General features: G+C 40.7%; 1 protein-coding gene across 3 annotated transcripts in view; it reads left to right on the plus strand.

Moving 5' to 3' along the window:
* The window catches only part of ITPR2 (inositol 1,4,5-trisphosphate receptor type 2), a 269,515-nt gene that overhangs the window by 211,516 nt on the left and 37,382 nt on the right, over nucleotides 1-20,617 (plus strand). For all 3 annotated transcript variants that reach the window (XM_075113616.1, XM_075113625.1, XM_075113634.1), the window contains 4 exons: nucleotides 11,018-11,125; nucleotides 13,562-13,754; nucleotides 16,553-16,678; nucleotides 19,483-19,658. In XM_075113616.1, the coding sequence (XP_074969717.1) occupies nucleotides 11,018-11,125; nucleotides 13,562-13,754; nucleotides 16,553-16,678; nucleotides 19,483-19,658 (603 nt within the window). The remainder of the gene's footprint in view (nucleotides 1-11,017; nucleotides 11,126-13,561; nucleotides 13,755-16,552; nucleotides 16,679-19,482; nucleotides 19,659-20,617) is intronic.

Genomic DNA, 20,617 nt, shown 5'->3' on the forward strand with positions numbered 1-20,617 from the left:
GTTAAAACCTTGGCAACTTGTGCTTCGTTGTTAGGTCTTGGGTTAAAACCTTGGCAACTTGTTCTTCAGGGTTTTCTTTTTCTCCCCTTCTCCTTGGAAGCATTAACTTCAGAATCCTGTTGTGACTTTGATAGGGACCTACATGGGGACCTCTGTTTTCCCGCTGGTGTCCTGTTGACTTAGGCTGCTAATAGCTGCAAGGATCAGGCTAGAGCTCTTTACTGCAGGCTGGCCACAAAGGTTTTAGCTTATTTCCATTGTTCTGGTTCTACTTCTCCAGAGTAGGATCAAGTGTCTATTATACATATGTGTGTGTTTTATTATATGTAATATGAATGAGGGGTATATCCTGTTTGGCTGTGGTGACTGTGCATTCCACTAGTGCACAGGTGGCCTTAATATTTCTGCTTTGTGGGTTTCTTCTTCTATCTTTAACTTCTGTAATCCCGTGTCCTTGTGTTTTGTGGTTTACAAGATTTTTTTGTCATTGGGAAATAATGTTGTATTGGTGTCGGGGCCCAAACGTTACACCAGAAGGAATATCCTTTCTTTGTCAAATGTCTGCATTGTGAAATCTTCACATTAGTCTGTGGTTTTACTCTGAAAATTGGCTGTGCGGCAATGACATACTGTTTAAGACATTCTCTGTTCAGGCTTTATTTGCAGTCCTGTATTAGTTATAAACATACTACCTTTTTATTGCTGTCTGAAGCAGCAGGGGCTGGGGAGAATTACTTTAGTTCTCCTTTGGTTCTGTATCACCAGCAGGGCAGTTACTTAGCTTTAGGAATAGATCATCATTTAGCCATATCCTCAGCTGGTCTACATGGGAATGCCTCCACTGAAAGTAGGCAAGCAATACTGATTTATACTAGCAGAGAACTTGACCTGTTGCCCTCAAGCCGTACTCTTACCCTAGAGCTCTCCACTTGCATTTGGCACGCACAGTCTTCATTAAAAGTTATGATATATGGGTGAAAAAGAGGACGGCTTGACTTAAAGCTTTTAGAATGAAATTGCATGGAGGAGTGTTAAATAAAATTGAAAATCATTTTACTTGTAAACTGAATAAACTCAATCCAGAAGCCATTGAGAGACAATAAATGTGGAACCACACAGTGCCATCTTTACAAAGTCACTCTTCAAAGTAGACTGTACTTTCAGTTGCCCCCAACTGCAGTGTATACGTACTGTCTGCTCACAGATATATGTAATGTAGCTACTTACTTCATTCAGATAACAGCAAACTCCTCTGATTAAGAAAGCTGAATTACGTGAAGTGCTGAATTGTAATAGTCTACTGTAGGTGAAGGCTTGCTCTGGAGGCAGAGGTTTTGCATTAGAGGTGACCTTCAAATGAACTGGTGTGCTCTTTTGCTTATATCTAAAGCACAACTAAAACATTTTACTCTAAGCTAGGAGGAACTTGCTTTGTTTGTTTTGAGGGGAAGTGAGGGTAACCTTGGAAATATCATGAAAGTGAAGTCTGGTCTTACTTAATATTATCACTGAAGTTCTAATGGGCCTCAGATATCTGCACTGTGAAATTCTACACCTTAATTAAAAACAGAGGGGGACGTCTTCTTTAACAAAGACGTACTTTTTTATCTCTCTCAATTGTTCAGTCGTCATTGAAGTAATTACAGGTTAACAATAATAAAGAGCATTAATCAGAATGTCAAAATATGTCTGTTCCTCAGAGTTGCTCAATTTTAACTCTCATCTCCTCTGATGTCATAATTTAATTAGGTATGTCAGTCATCATAGAGTTTTCCAGAATAGACAAGATCTGAATTTGTAATCTACGAACAGGCAGAGCTACCTCAGTTGTCATCCTCTTTATTTCACTTATTGAACACAGCTCAGAAAACTGAAAATTAGGTCCACTTTGCACTTTTTCTGAGGCAGCTTTAAGAGTTACTGATTAAAAGTGTCCAGCTGTGAAATTTAGTTTTAGCAGCTGATTTTGCTTTTCTACACCAAAAGTGAGGTGATCAGTTTCTTACAATCACCAGTAGTTTTACAGGAGTAAAACACCTTCAGACCTGCACACGGAAAAGCATCTAATCAACCTGGGGTTAAAGAAATGGTTTCTCTGCTGTTACGTATGGGCAAGGACTTTCAGAATTTCTTTTATGAATGATGATCTGTGGTAGCCTTAAATGAATTTGGTGTTTCCAACCTTTTCTTTCTATGAGTCTGTCTGCAAAGCACCATTTAGCTGCTTGTTGTTTGGGTAAAACAGCATTATTTGTGAAGGTCTGATGAGGAGAGAGATGAAATTTTTACCCTTTTGCTGTCCCACCAGGAACCGTTACTTCACAGGTGCCATGTGAAAGTGCTCTCCTGAGGACAGTAGCCATAATAGAGTTGGGAAGAGCAACTCACCTTTTCACTTTCTCTTCTCTCTGTTCTTATGCCCCTAAGTTATTTTTTAAAAGATGTTTTGCTCTGCTAATTAGAGGGTGAGACAAACATTCAACAGCATGATTGAAAAAGCTAGAAAATCTCACCACTGTAATTATTTGAAGGGAGACATCTCTCAGTTCCCATCCATCTCCACTTCATAACTGCCCTATTTTGTACCCCACATTAGGAAATGCATGTCTTTCATGAATTTGATAGATTGCAGCTTCGGCAGTTTACTTGCTACTTTAGTCTCGTATGTTTTTGACCCTGAATGACCAAGTTACGGTCTTCTGTGTGTTGCGGAAATACCTGAAGAGGTATTTGAAGAGGTGGGATGCTGACAGGATTGGCTCTGAACAGACTTTTTACTTTGCTACTGCTATAACGTACTCAAGTGCTTGAATCATTGAGGCTGAGCCGTGATACCAAGTTGCAACTGAGGACTTCAGCGTCCTTAATGTGCTTCACTGAAGATTGGTAGATGGCTTATCCCAGCCTCTGCAAGTGCAGTGTATGTACAATGGCTTTCTTCCAAGCCATACCTGCATGTAGCAGAGCTGGTGGTTGTATCATAGATTGTGTTGGTGAACTGCATCCAGCTTAAGGGGTCACAGTGTGCAAAAGACACCATGGCACTATACTGCAAATATGTGAGATGAGACTTAAGGGTGGGAGGATGTGAGGAGGTAGCCAGTGATGCAAGTCTTACACTTCAGGTCAGAGACTGATATGGTTTCCCTGTAGTTTGAGTAGACCCTGGAGAAGAGGATGAACCCCTTCTGGGTGCCAGAGGAAGGGAGGTTGACTGCCAGTCAACATCTTCTAGTCTTATGGCTTACAGAAGGAAATATGTCCACACTTAAACACTTAAAAATGTGGTTCCCCTCACCACACTGCCCCCAAAATAAGAGTCATAATCAGTTCCTCCTTTTGTTTGTGCTAACCTTCCTTTTCTTTAGAAGCCACATATTAGACAGCAGTAGAGAGCAATTTTGCAGAGAATCACTGTTCCGAATAAGAGAAACCTAGAAAGTAAAGTGCTTGATAGTAAAAGGATACCCCTGAAAGGGGTATGCCATTCACAGCTCTTTTATCTCAGGATTATGCATATATTTTTTTATGTATATAAAGTGCTGGTGGCTTTGAGATGTGAACAGTTCTCTTGCTATGTGGATTTGGGATCCATATGCTTGCTGGTCTGTTGCTGGTTTTGGTCTTTCTCAGACTGGGTCTGTACAATGCTGGTGAGCATGCCAGTAAGGTCTTATTTTGGGCACAGTGTTTTATCTGCCTTTCACAGAATTTGCATGTGGCTGGGATCTTCTTCCTTGTTATGCTCTGAAGACTAGTTGCACTAACTCTGTTCTCTTTTTCTTCCTTTTCCATTGAACTTTCTTGTTATCTTCCCATAATCATGTCTGACACTTCCATCATCTCCTTATGTCCTTCCATCCTGTACTCTCCAAAATTTTGATTACAGTAATGATAGGAGGCAGTCTACAAGTGCAGTTGTGGCATCCTGTTGGAACACTCTGGTTTGGTACTGCTGTGCACATCCTATGTTCAGTATGGTCAGTGTACACCAAAAACCAGATGTGACCAATGTATGCATTGAGCCGGTTTGGCTTATGTAGGCACAGCTGCCCATGACTGTTTACAAGTAGCCTGCAGAGATGTTTCACACCCACCCCCGTCAAATTAATTTTGTTTTGTTGCAACACGTTTTATCTGACCTGTACTTTCCCCACAAATACACTTTATTTTTTTTATAAGTAAGCTTTGCCTGGAAAGAAATTACAAAGAAGACAAATGGAAGTAAAGCTCATTGAAATATTAGCAAGTAATTTTGTCTTCTGCTGGCTTTCATCAGGGATGAAAGAACAGCAAAACCACAGCAAAAATAGCAATAAAATTACTATGGGGGCTACAAATATAATAGTGATAGAGATTACTTAACTGTTTTCTCTTATGTGATAACATTGAGGTGTTTTATTTCTCCCTTCCCAGTGAGGTAGATCACTATTATCCACAGTTCGTAGTGCACACCATGTAGAGGCTGGGGAGGAGAGGTGGTGTCTCAGAGGTTACACAAGGCCATGGAAGACCCAGCAACAGAATCCAAAGCTTCTGGACCACCCAGAGCCCTGCTCATGTACCACAAGCCATCAGGGGAAGATTAACTCTAAACCCTTTTGGTTGCTCTGTACAGTATAATCATCTAAATGAAATCAATGAATACTTGATTTGAGAGTCTCCCATTGCTCCATCCCTGCTGTTCCTAATGTTTGTTAACAGATTGCTTTGTGGTAGAGTGCAAAGGTGCCGCTCTATAAAACTGTAATGACTTCTGGAAAGGAAGTTGCCCTGTGTATTGCAGAAAGCACCATTCAGTTTTGATTGGAACGTGGGAAGTTGAGAAGTTGTTATTACTGTTAGTACAGCCAGTTGGAATAAAAATTTCTGCTCAGTTATGGTTAAGATGAGATTTCCTTTTTCCTTGCTTTCTCTCTCTCCTTGTTTACTGATGGAATAGGAGTGTTCTCATTTGCCCTGGGCAGGGAGCTGGCGTGTGGTAGGGTCTTGGCATGTCAAGGAAGAGGATCTCATTTTCTGTCTCCCGTCCTTGTCTGTGGCTCACCGTCCTGTTTGCTACTCCCTTGACGTTCTCTTTGCTGTTGTTTCTTGGTCCTTGGGGTTTTTCTTGTCAGTCCCCAGGCAACACTTTTTATCCTTTCTTGCTCTCTAAGCAGAAAATGAAGCATTCAGTGAGATGGCTGGAGTTTCCCCTTGTGAGGGGGTTTGGTGGTGCCAGATCTCACACTGCCTGGCTCCAGGAGCCAAGGGACTGATGGGGAAAAAAGAGGAAGAGATTGCGGCTGTAAATAAGCCCCAGCTGCATGAGTCTGTTTGCACAGCAAGGTGAAACTAATCTGAACAGTTGCAGTTATTCTGCTGTTGCTGCAAGTTGCATTTTGTCTCATTTCTCCCTGGTAAGGGACCACTGGCCTTTGGGCTGGACACCCGTGCTACAGTACGTCTGGTTACTGACAGGGTAGAGATGAAGATAATTTACAGCTGATCTATCAGATATCATCCATTGGACATCAGTTCTGTACAAACAGCTCTTGCCTCACTTTCCCTAAGACCTGTAGTTCATGAACTTCCAGGACTGTGTACTGGCCTCTCTCTGCCCTGACATGTTAGACAGGGCTGACTGGCACATCAGAGGGTTGGCTAGTGAGCTGGGGCATGGGGTAAGGGCAGAGAGGGCACTGTGCAGTGCTATAGCTTGCAAGCACACCACACATTCAGCTCCTTCCCCAAAATGAGTCCCAGTCCCCGGCACACTCCCATCTGCTGCCTAACCCAGTTCCCTTCCCCTGTCAGGTGTGCCTGTGTGCCAGGTGTCTCCCCCGTTAGATAACAGCCTTACTGCTGCCTTGCAACTGTGAGAAGAAACTCAAGAGAATTGGTGATAAAGATAACAATTTTTAAAATAATTTTGTTTCTATTTTTTAGATGTTTGTAATACTTCTTAATAGTAATACTTAAAACATAAAGTGTTTCATGGCACAGCAACTATAAGTGTCTTTATTTGTACTTTTCAGCCAGTTTCCAAGAGCTTATAGTAATGCTCCGTAGGCCTTTTCTAGCAAATCAGTTTAAGATGTTTGACATTTTGCCAGTGAACTGACTCTTTCATGAAAACCCTTAGAGGGCACTAAGGCTCACCCATTTAGACCCCTTTATACTGTTCTAGTCATAAAAAGTCACCTTTACCCCCCAGGTTTGGCAGTCTCAAAATGCTAGAGAGTGAAATAGATATCACAGAATTTGGGAGTCTTCAGCCTGCTGTTTCTACCTCATATTTCTGGGACTCTTGTCCTTTTTTGGGCCTGAAGCAAAGCCTAGTGAAATTGGCAGGAGTTTAGATAACCATCTTGTCTGCGTACTGGGTAAGACCTCACGCCTCCAGTGAGGACTGGGCTACAGAGGAGACCCTTGCAGTTCACAAGTAATAACCAGGGACTCACATGTTCTTGTAAAAATGTTCTTGGAAGGGGTCTGTGTTTTACCGAGTTAATGAAAAGTGGAGAATTACTTCCTCTTTTCCCAGCAATTCTTCCACATGCATACATATATGTACATACATATTTTGGAAAACCAATCTAGTATCCCAAGTCAATGAGTTATTGACAGGCTGATGACATGTACGTTCACAGCTTTAAAATCACTTTTTCTTTGAGAACATTTAAATAACTGCATTTTTGTTCAAGGAAATCTTGACTTGAAAACAAAAAGCCTGCAGAAAGTCTGTATATTGTTAATTGCAAAAGATGGGTCTGCTGTTGTTTTCTGTGCTGCTCATCATATATGGAATCCCAGATGACCAGCAGATCTGATTTTATAATCATGTTGTGCGAGGAGTTTAGACTGAGTATTACTTGTAATTCTGTCATTTATCTCTACTGTTTCTTTATTAATGTCTTCAGCGTTCTTGGTCTGTCCTCAATCTTTCACGTTTTGTGCTGATGCTTTATTACAGTGTTTTCTAAATTTCTGAAGTAGAAGTCTTTCACGATGAACAACAGTCCTTCCTTGGGAACTGACTGAAAGCCATATGATCTTTATTCATATAGCTATTGCCCTACATGTCCCCTCTTTGGAAATCACTGTTCCATTGTATGCTATTGTTTCCTCGTCCCTACGTGGCTTGATGAGTAGTAAAATACAGTGTTGACATTTAAAATATTGTCACTGGTATGGTTGATGGGTGAGTGAATGACTGTCTGAGAGAGTTTTCTCCTTAGAGGTGATTTGGTGGGGGGGGTGTGCTTTGTAAATTCAGGCTCTAGCAATGGTTATTTTTTGTATCAGTTATGCTTGCTGTGTATTCTTGAGCTTTGCTTTGCAAAAAAAATGGGGCTGTTCTTTTCACTGTAGTTGCTATTGTCCATGCCCCTCTAGTGTCTTGTCCTTCAGCTGCCCCAGAAGATTTGTGCAGCACTTCAGAAATAACACTTAACTACATCATGGGAGTTAAATATGAAAAAATGTCATTCAGAGCTTGCATGGCCTTTACATGCCAGTCACAGACTGTCACCTAGGGTGTATTATCAGCTTGGATAAGCTTTCCATATTTTAGGTTCACAGTTTGTCACTACATTGTTCTTTTCATTGCTATGTCTTTGATCTCACAAAAAGCTCTGTGCTGATCAAGGAGTCTGTTGACACAGTCCCCTTTGCCCGTGTGGGCCTTTGAGCTCATTACAGGGCGAAGGAAGGATCATGAAAGCAGAGCTTCAGAAAACACTGTAGTTGCCAAATAACATAGCATTTCTAAAGCTGTTTGGTGTCTTACTGTGGACCTCTGCTTCAGATCTGAGCTTTCGCAGATTGCTGTCCACACTGTTCTGTCATCATCGTAGCTGTGACAATACAGAATTAGCAGTGCTTATTATTGTGGCAATGTAGAGGAATCCATTCCACATAGGAACTGCAATACAAGCAGAAAATAGATAGACCCTTTGCCCTTGAGGTTACTGTCTGAAGGTCTAGACTACAGAAGGTAAGTGGATATAGAGAGATGGGGAAGCAGAAAGAAATGAAGTTACAAGCGCTTTTGCCTAGCACAATTGCTGACACCTTTAGGTAAGTTTGCCTTCTGAATTCTGCCGTAGTTCCTCCAGCTTGGTCAGCAGTCCCTGGTTGTTTCTGCTGTGTCTTTGCTGGCATCTGTGGTGCTAGCACAGAAGATCCTGGCCTGTTCTTCAGATTGACTAGTGCTAGTGTCGGGAAGCCCCAGCTGTGTGGTGCTAGGTTCTGTACGCACATCAGCACAAGACAGTCACTGCCTGAAAGCACAGTCTAATAAAGTATAATGAAGATCACTGAATACACACTGTTTTAAAGTACATGGCTGCTGTTCACATGAAACCTGATAGTGAAATATGCACTGCATCAGCACTGTCTGAAATTACCAGCAGTCTGTTAACACACTGTGCTAGTCAGTCCCATTACAGCACAAGAGGGCTGAGATGGTTTTCCCTTCTAGTTCATGTGGCAAGGGAACTTCTGTTACTGATATTTATCAAGAGATACTTTTACAGTAAAAGTTACAGATGGTTAGAAGCATATCAGGAAGCAATACCTTGAGTTTTCATATGGTTTAAAAATGGCATTTCCTATTCTGTATACAAATTCAAGTATGTTTATAGCAAGTTTTTTGTGGTATTAATGAAAATTTCTGAATCTATACGTGTCAGTTTCTCCAAACTGGCATAATTCTCATATGAGAAGAACTATCCTTGACTTGTCATTTATTTGAAAACTCAAAATCTTAATGGTTGACATTGGAGAAAAAAAGGATCAAGATACAGGCAAAGTTCCTCTGTATTACAGAAGATTTAAAAAGGGGAATGTATTTGCTTCTAGTTATGCTAATTCATCACTCCAAGCAGGGTGTGATTGCATTCTGTCTAGTCAGTTCTTTTCTCCATATCTTAAAGGAGAGATATGGCTAAAGTAAAGGACATTTGGAGATGGACAAGGAAAATAATTGAGTCACAGAGTCTCTTCTGTTTGAGGAGGGATGGGAAAGATAGCGATTGTTTTAATTTAAAGAAGAGACAAATAAGAGAGGACGTGACAGTAGTGTACAGAATGATGAATGATACAGAGAAGGTGAATTGGGTGCTCTTACTTGCCCTTTTGTAAGTACAGAAGCAGAGGGACATTCAATAAAGCTGAAAGGCGAAAGTAGTAATACCATTTAAAGGGAAGTTTTAAACAGTAGCTACCTTGTTTCCACAAGATCATCTTGTTTCTCCATGATGCTAGAGTATGTGTTGAGGGGGATGCAAATGACCTCTAGAAAATGAATTCAGGTTGTCCTGCTAAGCGGATGTTGTGGGCATACTGCAAAGACTACTGACTGGTTTGGGTTATATGGCTTGTGTGAAGGGGAAGAGCTAGTCAGGTAGTCTTAAAGAACCTTTTTCGTATTAAAAATAAATGGAAATTGCATAAGATATTAATATGTGTAATGAGACTATCCATGCATTTGCTAGATAGAGTAAAGAAGTAACTATTCAATCTACTATAGATGGAAAAGATATTGCTTTGCAGTTGACCCTCATGTGATTTTTTGCATGTCTCCCTGAATATCTGCTCATGACCCTTTTATAAAAGGCTGATGTTCTTCCACATTGGCTCAGGGCTCTCCTGTCAGGGCAAAGCAGACTTCTCACCACAAGGAGGTTGTAGGAAGTACACTTATTCTTCCTGAATATTCCTTTCTGGTGTTCTCTTGCTTTTGGATATTCCACTTATTATTCATCTTTAATTAATACATTTGTATCAAGATCCAGAAGAAAATTTACTTTGATCAGTAGATTCTAGGGAACTTCAATGAATAGAGTAAATTTTATACGTATCTTTACCGTGCCATTCATAGATAAAAAGGGGATGGTAAGACATGCAAATAAATGAGTGAGATCATTTTCTGGCTAGATTATTACAATATCTGTTTAGATTCATTGTTACTTTTAGACTTGATCCCTGACACTCTTTTTGTAGATTTGCAATTATTTTATAATTCTTACTGTGTTATTTCATGTAGTACAATCCTAATCCACCTGTGGTGGCTTAGTTCCTGTGCTCATTTTGAGAGCTGTGTCTGCCTTGTTTCTGATGTCTGTGCCTAGTCCGTTGTGGTAAGGTTGGTGTAGTGATTGACACCTGGATCATGCCTGCAAGAGGACATTTCCTTTCCTGCCTCAGTTTCCCCCACTTTAAAAGAGGTGAAACACCTCAGAGTTTCGGGATGAAAGCCACTCACAATGATGTAGGCAAAATTGCATTTTCCGTAGTGTTTCCACATTTCTTGTAATTAAGTCTTTTTTCTCACTGACATAAGGGACATCATGAATGCATTTGCCAACATTCTCAGTTTTAAACTTCGTGCAGCTATCAAACATTTAAAATATTTACTGTTCAACAAGAAAAGATGTATTTTATGAATCATGTAAAGTATATAAATTGTAAAGGTTTGTAGGAGATGCATATTTGTGTGTCTCTGTGTGTGTACGTATGTGCTATGTGTATAAACTCTACAGTTAAGAATGTATTTGCCCGCCTCTACCGTCCAGCTGCCTCTGAAATAGTTATGGGTGTTATCCTGGCAGCCTTGATATACCAACCTACAACACAGTTTAGCCATTTTAAATCGCAGAAAAAAATTAATTGTAAATGTAATTACCTAGTCAGAGGTATGCAAATTTTATGTCTAAACTTAAGTGAAAAGAAGCATTCAGTCTAATTTTTTGGCATTTGTCAAAAGCCCTCCAAAAACTGTCTAGGCTGCAGGCTAAGCTGCCTTTCATAAATCTCAGCTGAAGACTTGCTGCTGACTTTTTAAGACTAAATTATTTCTATTGTTCTCAAGTAATTACATTTTTGTTGTTATCTGTGGAAAGAGCCCCACTGGGTTGAGCATGTAAGTATATCGGGGTGGGGGAGAAGAGGATTTGTGTTAGTTAAGTGGAGATGATAAAGCTGAAAATACAGCAGCGGGACATAAATCAGATTTTTTTTTTTCTTTTTCTAGTTGGCTCGTCACAATAAAACATTGCAACAGATGCTGAAGCCAGGGTCAGATCCAGATGAAGGAGATGAAGCCTTGAGGTATTATGCCAATCATACAGCACAGATAGAGGTAAAAAATTACTCACTAGAAGATTAAATGTGAGACAAGTTTGCATCTTGTGCATGGTGTATCACCTCTTCTTAAGCTTCTGAACAGCAAAGCTTATTCAAATGGTGCAGATTATTTATGAGGAGAAGGTTGAACAATATGCTTTCGGCTATGGGAGAAAAAGGAATGCCCCTATGTTAAAAGTGGCTCCAAATAATCATTTTACAGTAGCTTTCCTGTGTGTTACCAAACATGTTTTGTTAGGGAAGTAATGACTGTGGATAGTAGCTGTGTCATGAAGTCAAGAATAATCTTGTATGGTACATCACTCAAATAAATAACCATGAGTTTCAAAGCCAGTGATGTTAACTGATGAAATTAAAAGCCTGGCTGCAGTACAAAGAGGTTTTGAAGTGGTGTAGACAGTCAGTATGGCTTTTGTTTAAAAGACCAAGGCTTGGTCTGGTTCATCAGTTCTGTTATCTATGTGAAACTTTACCCCTGCCATGGATTGAATTTAGATCAAGATCCACAGAGGTATTTAGATTCTTAGCTTTTATATCAGTTCCTGTGCTCTTACAGATTTCGTTGGATTATAGATATTGAGGTAGGAGTTAGGCACTGTAGTATCTCTAGTCCTTAGTAAGGAGAAGAATTTCTATGGTACAAAGGCAGCTGTTGTGAGGGACTGCAGGAAGAAGAGGCATCTGGCTCTCTCTTGGAAATGCTGTATTAAGTCCAAAATTGGCCAAGTATGAAAATTGCACAGTATGGTTGCACACAGGCCCAGCCTGAATTTGAGCCAATAATTTTACCTTCAGTGGGCTCACAGGCTCCATCAGTGTTGGGCCTGACCTTGTATGCATAGGGAGCAGTCTAACACAAGCGCCTCAAGTCTGTATCATCCTGGCTGCCATCGAGACAGGCTGCGGCTGGGTTCTTCTGTTTCCCACCATTCTTTTTGCCTGATACTGGTCAGGCATCTATCCACCACAGGATAGATGGAAGCTCCATGGCTGTGGGTGTCCAGAGGACAGCTCAGTGCTCCTCTTAACATATTTTAATGCTTTGGTTGCGCCTCAGGTATCTCTTAGCAATTATCAGCCAAGTTATCTGGGTAGGTTGTATATTTAGGCTTTAAACAAGCACTGTGGTCTGCTTTTATGTGACCAATAGCTTCTTCCTGGTGTAGTTTCTGAAATCTCCTAAAACCTCATGGCCTGTCCCTTGAGCAGATAAGGAGGTCTCTATTCTCAGGGAGGCTTTTAAAATATCATTCTGTAGAGCAGCACATGCAGCCTACCTCTTCATTTGAGTCCCTGATGGAATTGAAGATGTTCCATCAACTTCCTTCACCCACCCAACCAGGTTAGCTGCCGGCCACATAGTCCCATTGCACAACTGCTGGCCTGAGATAAATCTATTTACTTAGGACACTTCAAAATAGCCTGTACTGCACGTGCCCATGGGTTGACACAAGCATAATTATCCTTCATCTCTAATGCAAATGTGCTTGAATACGTTACTCTTAAAAATGGCTGAAGGCAGGTGGGTATTTCGTGTGTTCACATAATAAATATGAACTAACAGAGAGAAAGGAGAATTCTTGAATGCAGGACCGTGACTGGAAAAATGAAACTGAACCCAGCATTGCTGCTACATCAAACGGTTGTTTGCTGGCCACTGAAGGCAGTCCTAGGCCTCTTTGGCATTTCAGATATGGATCTGCTATATTAGAGTATCTCATTTGTTTGATTTGGAAGTCAAATAGTGGGTTCTTTTTCATTGGTGGCTGTAAAGAGACATGGGTCTAAGAGTCAAGATGAGTTTCTACCCATTCCTCTATTATTAATAATGCAGAGTCCATGATCAGAACGGGGAAGCAAGTCTGGTGACAGTGTAGTGAGGTGGAATAAAATCTAGCTCACTTGATGATAACTTGGTAGGCCCTGAAATACAAACAATGCAAAACCTTGGATTTTGCCAAGTAAGCATATAAAGACTGACAAGATATGGGTGCTGTCTGAGTAACAAGGAGCTATTTTTGCATGTTCACCTTCACAACTTATCTCACCATGGAAATAGACTCAAGGTGAGAAAATAATTTTGTAATCCAAGCAGAAGGCCCCTGAACTTCTGCCCTGTTTACTGGGTTAAATTTGTTTCAATTTATTGCAAAATCACAGCATTCTGAAGTAGAACATTTTTTAGATTTGGGGAAAGTTTGGAACTAGGTTTTGCTTGAGACTTACACTTGCCACCTTATGTTCAGGCAGGCTTTTGAAGATAGAAAAGCAGTTTTACTTTGTTTTCGGATTGATTGGTTCAACTTCATTGTAAAGTTCAAATAATTTATGCATTAATTTATAAATAAAAGGGGAACTCTGAAAAAGAAATAATATCACAAAATGGTTGGAAAGTCACTGATCCTGAAAGAAATGTGCATTTTATTTACAGATTGTTCGCCACGATAGAACAATGGAACAAATAGTCTTCCCTGTACCCAATATTTGTGAATTCCTCACTCGGGAATCCAAAAGTCGGGTGTTCAACACAACAGAGAGAGATGAACAAGGAAGCAAAGTCAACGACTTTTTCCAACAGACAGAGGATCTGTACAATGAGATGAAATGGCAGAAGAAAATTAGGAGTAAGTACTGCAATTTCAAAAAATAGCTTAATTATGCTAAAAACCTGATTTTAAGCCTTCAAATTTAATGATACACTTTTCTCTGTTCACTCTGATACTGCAACAGGCAAAACTGTTCAGGGCTTGAGAGTGTAGGTCAGCAGAGACATTTGCATGCTGCCATAAAAAAGGCATAATACGAAGCAGTTAGTAATATAAGTAATGTGTTCAAGATGATGTTTTGGACTCCAAAAGTTAAATTGAGGGATGGATGAACTGGGTGTAGTTCCACTGAACTCAATAGAGTTGCACCTAATTAAGCCAAGGCCCCTAATATTTAACAAAAACATGTGTAGCTGCATATTTGAGGTTTGCAGATTCTGAAAAGATCATTAAAAAACTTGTAAATGTCAGTCACTTAAAAACATCTCTCACCAGAACCTCAGCTGCTTTAAATCTGCCTAACTCCCATGGACTCAGTTCCCCTTTGCCAGTTCACATCAGTCTTGCTTGACTAGGCTGAAGTATGTCCCAGTCTGTTGGCCCATACCCGTATATGTCCCGTGGTAGTGGGAGAGGCATATGTACCTCCTTAAGCTGCTTGCAGATCTGACAGGCACGGTCAAGATCATGGGGGTGAGATCAAAGCAGGGACCCAAAGAAGAGGTACAGTGAAGCCAAGCCAGGTACCCTGAGTTTCTTGTTTAGTTCACTGGTGGGCATTACAGCTGCCAGACCTTGCCAGGAATGCAGCTGCTGCCGCTACTGATATCCTGGGGGCAGGAAGCTCCTGCCAGCTCAGCCACTGTCAACTCTGCCCTTTGCTTTTGGAGCAGAAAATCAAGGCTGCAAACCAATTAAGCATCTACACTATCCTTGAGGGATAAGGAAGAAGTTTGTATTTTATACATGTGTACATATAAAAATAAACGAGAGTGATCACTTCACTCGCTCCTAAAATGTAGATGCCATTGGGGTGACACACATCAGCTACTCACAGCAGCATTACGCGACTGATTAGGAAAAAAGTGAAGAACAGCATCTATGGTCAGAGCAGCAGGGAGTTTGGATAGTCAAAGCAGTATGGTTTAATGTAGCATCCTTAATATGATGGAAACATGAACGTTGTTTGCCGTTTTTATAAATGTCAATTCCTGGGCTATAAGTTCAGAGGCAGTAGTAAGTTTTCAGTGTGAATCCTATCGGCCCGGGTCCGCTTGCCTTGGTGGCACTGTAAGAACTTGTCTGTACTGACAAACTGACCAGAATAGAAGTTGAAAAATAAATGATTCCAGAATAACTCCCTATCTGCACAGTCTATTTGGGAATAAAAGTCACTATATTGTCGAAAAATTACTCTAGTAACAAAATCGTATCTGTGGTTTTTGCTTAAAGAAACACAAATAAAAGAGCCCAACCCTACACTTACATAGACCAGACCTGCCTAATGATATAAGCAAAGAAAATTGGTTTATTTTTATTCAGAACAGAAATTCCTCAATTCCTTTCATCAGTGGAATGGCCCACGAGTCTCCATGTGTTTTTTATTTGAAAAGATAATACAGGTTGAGGCTCCGTTCATTCTTTAGCCAAGTGTCTGTTAGCATGCAGTCTGCATTGCTTAAATTGACACATGTCATTTGCAATGGCTCCAAATCCTTAAATCTCAGCAGACAACAGCATAAGGTTATCACAATGAAATCTGAATATTTACCTAATCACAATTAAAGTCTATTTAGACTAAAGCCTGAGACAGTCATATGCAGCTTAAGGAGTCTACTGTTTGTAAAAACTTAGCTGGGTGCAAAGAAGTCAAGAATATGCTCTGGATACTTGCAGGAGTTTCTCTGTACTTTAAAATGTAATTAATAGGAATACAACATCTTCAAATAAACCTCTCTGGCTTGAAATTTTTTCACACCATTGCACATAGAGTCTTGTTTTAAATGTTCATTTAAACATATTGTAGCGCAGTTATATATATGAAGTGCTTGCCTGGGTCTTAGTACCCTCTGATCTTGTTTGTAGCCTTTTTGCTGAACCTTTTATGTGACTCTGGACACAAAATCTTAACTCTGTCATGCCCTATTTCCTTTTTTAGTCTTTTCTGACTAGGTTATAGGTTCTTTGGGATATAGACTATTTCTGTGTATTTGTCAGCACTTCACGTAGGGAGATCCTGGCTTCATTTGAGTCCTTTTAAGCAGGAGTACAGAGCTGTTTGTCAGCAGGTAACCTTAGACATCTGAGGATCAGGCAGGAAGGAGTCAGCTTCCATAGAACCAAATCCCAGTCAGACCAGATTTTACCTGTTCCCCAAACTAGATCAAGACGTGTTTAGTTTGACAGTGGTGGGGAAAATACTGCTGTTCTGCAACCTTCCCTATGCCATCGTTCTTTGAATAAAGTCATCAGTGTATGTGGTCCAAATGGGTCATCTGGATGACCTATTCTGAGTCTTCTGATTGACTGGCATGGAGCATGCTAAAATCTATTTTTTTTTTGCTTGATTTTGTGTCTTCATGCACAGAGGCTACAGTTTCAGAGGCAGGTGAAAAGACTCCTTCGCAAAAGATCCAGTCCTAAAATCTTAGCAGAGGCAAAACTCTGATATATAATACACTGTTTGGGGATCTTTGGATAAAAGCTCTGCTTGAAACTATGTTTCAGGCAAACCTGTGTTTAATATTTGTCTATTTTAGTTAAAGATCTGCATATTTTCTTCATTAATCTGTATTTTTTAATTCCCTTGAGGCCATTACTGATTGAGTTCCTGCCTACTTTCATTTCATTCATTGCTCCTTTTCTCCCCTTTCTAGATAATCCACCCCTGTTTTGGTTCTCCAGACACATCTCTCTCTGGGGGAGCATTTCCTTCAACCTTGCTGTATTCATCAATTTAGCAGTTGCTCTCTTCTACCCTTTTGGAGATGACGGAGATGAAGGCAAGTGGAGTTTGGTTTTATTTTTCCTTTTAATTTTAGGTGCTTTCAATTCTAAGGTAACAGTTCTATAAAACTGCATCTTCAGGTATGCTCACATCTGCAGAAGCCATTTAGCATCTTCTAAGTAGGTACCAGATGCTGTCTGAAATGTGGTAGCTGATCTGGATGTCACATGTCCCATGCAATGTGAAGTAAAATGGACGGAACATAGCTGCTAAGCTGAAGATTATCTAGATAATCTGAGCTAATTCTTTTTTTTTATATTGCCATATTGCAGTGTACTACTGTGCACATTCAGTTACTGCTTTTGAGCTAAGGAGGCTGTCCCTGGCAGCAGAGGGGCAGAGATTGCTTAAAAATGACCATTTTGAATGACTTGCAGTCTTAAAAACATACAGAATGGAATGATTTGGTAACTAGCTTGTTGGATTTTGACTATTTAGTTTGTTGTGTTAAAAGGACCTAACTGTTTCAGGGGATAAATGCATTATATAAAAATATGCTTAAAATCTGTGATTCTGTCTCTGCTTCATCACATGTCCCAGGAAATACAGCAAATAATAAATTTTCATTAAATAAATACAGCAGACTAGCGGGAGGCCTCTTTGAATCCAAAACAAGCTTAATTGGGATAAAGGAGACTAAATAGTTCGCAATACTGGGAATGGGAGTAGAGTTATTCACCTCTGGGTCTTTGATTCGTGTCCAGTCCAGTCAGTAATGTGACTGAAAGTCACCTCTGTCTGATGGCATGTGAACTGGGCTGGTGGAAGCAGTCCAGCTTCTAGTAGATACATGTGCTTTTCACAAACACCAGTTGGCACCAGCAAACATTCCTGTTGGCTGGCTAAACAGAAAGGCAGCAGATTAAAATATATTGGCATGGAGACCGCATTGCCCTTTCACCCTACAGGGTGGTCTCTGCAGGTCACGGCACAGGCATCTCCGCAGCCTTGCATAGCAAAGTTTGCAGGGCTGTGCTGTGTAAAACGGAAGCATTTGTACTTAGTGCTTTCCTGTTTGTAAACTGAAGAGTCACTCGGTGTGCACACACATTAGAGCCCATGCGCGATGAGAGGAGAAATAAAGAGTTAGAAAGAAACCTTTTAAGATACTAAATTATAGCTAATCTATACTCATGGAAATCCTCTGGTTTGCAGTCAGTAGGCATTAATACTTATTTTGAACTGCAGATTTATATAGTATTAGTTTAAGTGGTGCCAGTAATCCAGTGATTTCAGTGATACCAAATTTCAGGATTGCAGTTCGTAGTGCTTGTAGAAGCAAAAGCAATTTCTGAACAATAAACAATAGGTGTGGCCAAATGGGATTAGCAGGTCATGAGGCAGCCTCCTTACTTCCAGCCTCCCTCTTCACCAAAACCTGATCTCACAGCCTCCCATTTTTCCCTTTTGCCTTGTGTAAATCCCCCCATACTCAGATATCTGAGGTGCCTGGGCTGATCTAATCATCCCAAGAATGCTGCCTTTCAGTAGATTTCTACAGTTCTTACATCATATGACATAAGTGAAATTGTGCTCCTGATGACGACTCCTTGCCTCCGGCATGCATGTCTGCACGCATTACCGGTGTGGGTCCTGCGACGTGAAATTGTTTGACCTGCAGTAGGAAAGAAGGAAAAATTATTTGTTAAAGAAACACTGATTGCTTTGGCATCACCTTTCAGATCCACTTGGAAGTTGTTTTTTAGGATACATTAAAAGTTTCCAAATCTTGTTGGCAAAGAAACTGACGGAGCTGACCTTGAACCTCCTGCCAAGGGTATAAACACTCCTGAACTTTGGAAAAGTTTGGATGCCATCTGAATATTGAGGCTAGGGCCCCATCTCATTGTTTTCTAATCCCACTGAAGCTTCTCAGCTGTGTGTCTGTTGCCAAAGAGATAGCATGATTTGTATTGTGAGTCTAGCTAAATTTTCTATTCCCTTCTCCCCTGTCACTGACCTCTCGGGTTCATCTGATAACAATAGAAGTCAGTATACAAGTGTGACAGTGCCCCAAGATCTGAATGTGCTTTTTATATCACAGCAACGTGGTTGTGTTTCCAGGGCTTTAAGCAGAGGAGGGAGGGAAAACAGGGGCATCACTCAAAACTCAGGGAGAGCCTGGAGCCAGCATCTTGCAGAGCAGCAAAGAGACTGACTGACTCTGAAGGCAGTGGCGCACACGCCTGCAGGAGCTCAGCAAGACCCGGGACCCGCTGCCTCCCCAGGAGCAAGGCACAGCTATTCAGCTGCTCTCGGCAATGCAGATGCTGCCTGTTCCTGCTGAGGTCCCCGTGGCTGCCTCCCGTTGCGGCAAGTGCCTTCCTCCCATGTAGAAGCAGAGGCTCCCGCTGATCACCCGCAGCTGTTCAGCTGAAAGCTGCTTTTCTAAAACAGGGACACTGCAGCGCGGTGCCAGTTGCTGCGCCACCCCAAGGACCGGCTATTTCTGTAGCTGAGCAATCATGGATTTAGGCCGGAGGAGCCCTAATGATCCCTGCAGAAGGGAGCTGATCAGTAGCTTGCTCCAGGAGAAGGGTAAACTGTTTCATCTCTGAGCACTCCTCAGATTTTAATGGAAATTTCATTAGCTGCTCGTATTATTACCTGTGCAAAAATCAACAACGCTATGATAATAATAGTTCTTACTGCAGTTAGAGCAAGTTGTGGTCAGCAGTTGTGATGCACGCTTTTTGTTAGCTATATTGGCAAAGGAATTGATCTTTTGGATCTGTTTCTTGGTGAAAAATGGTCTCTCCAAAGATGCCTTTCTCAAATTGCCTTTTCTCCTCTATACAGGCACGCTCTCTCCGTTGTTTTCACTCCTCCTTTGGATAGCAGTGGCGTTTTGTACAGCAATGCTGTTTTTCATCTCCAAGCCTGTTGGTATTCGACCCTTTTTGGTGTCTGTTATTCTCAGGTCTATATATACTATAGGGCTCGGTCCTACCTTGATACTTCTTGGTGCTGCTAATGTAAGTACTTAAAAAGCAAGCAGAATTTCCCTTTCAGCAGAAGCGGAGATATTAAGGGTCTCCCATTAAAAAAAGCCTTTGATTAGAGCTGTGCAAAGAACTTATTTTTCTGGTTCGCTGGTTAAGCCAAAAAAATAAATCATTTCCAGTCATCCTGAAACAGCAGATTCAGCAAAATAGGAAGCTAAGAAAAAAAGCTGGTTTGGTTTTGTGCATATGCAAATATTTTAAAAATAAAAACAATATGAAATTTAATGAAATACTGCCAAAAAAGGGGAATCAAATTTACAGTTTCTTGTGTTAAAAGAATAATTTTCTCTACCAATATGCTCAGCAAAATTGACACAAATTTGTGAGGTGTTTCTGCAAGCTTAAACATATTTTTGAGAAGAAAAAAGTTTTTTCAAATTAAAAGTTCTCTCAGCCCTTTTCCAGATCTCTTAACTCAGACATTAATAAATTTGCATGTTTACTGAGCTTGGTAAGATATACAGTCATGCTCACAAGTCATCTATTTAGATCTCTGCCTGACTGCTCCAGCTCTAATTCACCTTAGCACCAGGTATCAAAGTATTGTGATATTTGCCACCAGTTCTGTGAGAATGTCATATACTTAAACCAACCCAGACATAGTCAATGGTAAAGACAAGCAAGCTGTGCTCGCCCCTGTCAAATTTGTGAAAGAATAAAGCATGTTGAGTCCTCACTGCTTGTTCTAGACTACCAAACAGATGAGATTAGCCCCTTTCGTATTTACTTCGGCACTGCTGTTCACATGCAAGCAAAGCTCAGAGCAATGGAGAATCTGAGGCTGTTGCTTAAATGCTATACTCCAGAAATGCCCCCAGTATTTATTTTTAGGGATTTTATATTGAAAAACATGATCTGAAGGAAATGGTAGATCTCACACACCCCCCACACACTTTCTGTTGTGTTACTATTGTTCTCTTTATAGTAGC

The sequence above is a fragment of the Phalacrocorax aristotelis genome, chromosome 1, assembly GCF_949628215.1.
Source record: "Phalacrocorax aristotelis chromosome 1, bGulAri2.1, whole genome shotgun sequence".
NCBI lineage: Eukaryota > Metazoa > Chordata > Aves > Suliformes > Phalacrocoracidae > Phalacrocorax > Phalacrocorax aristotelis.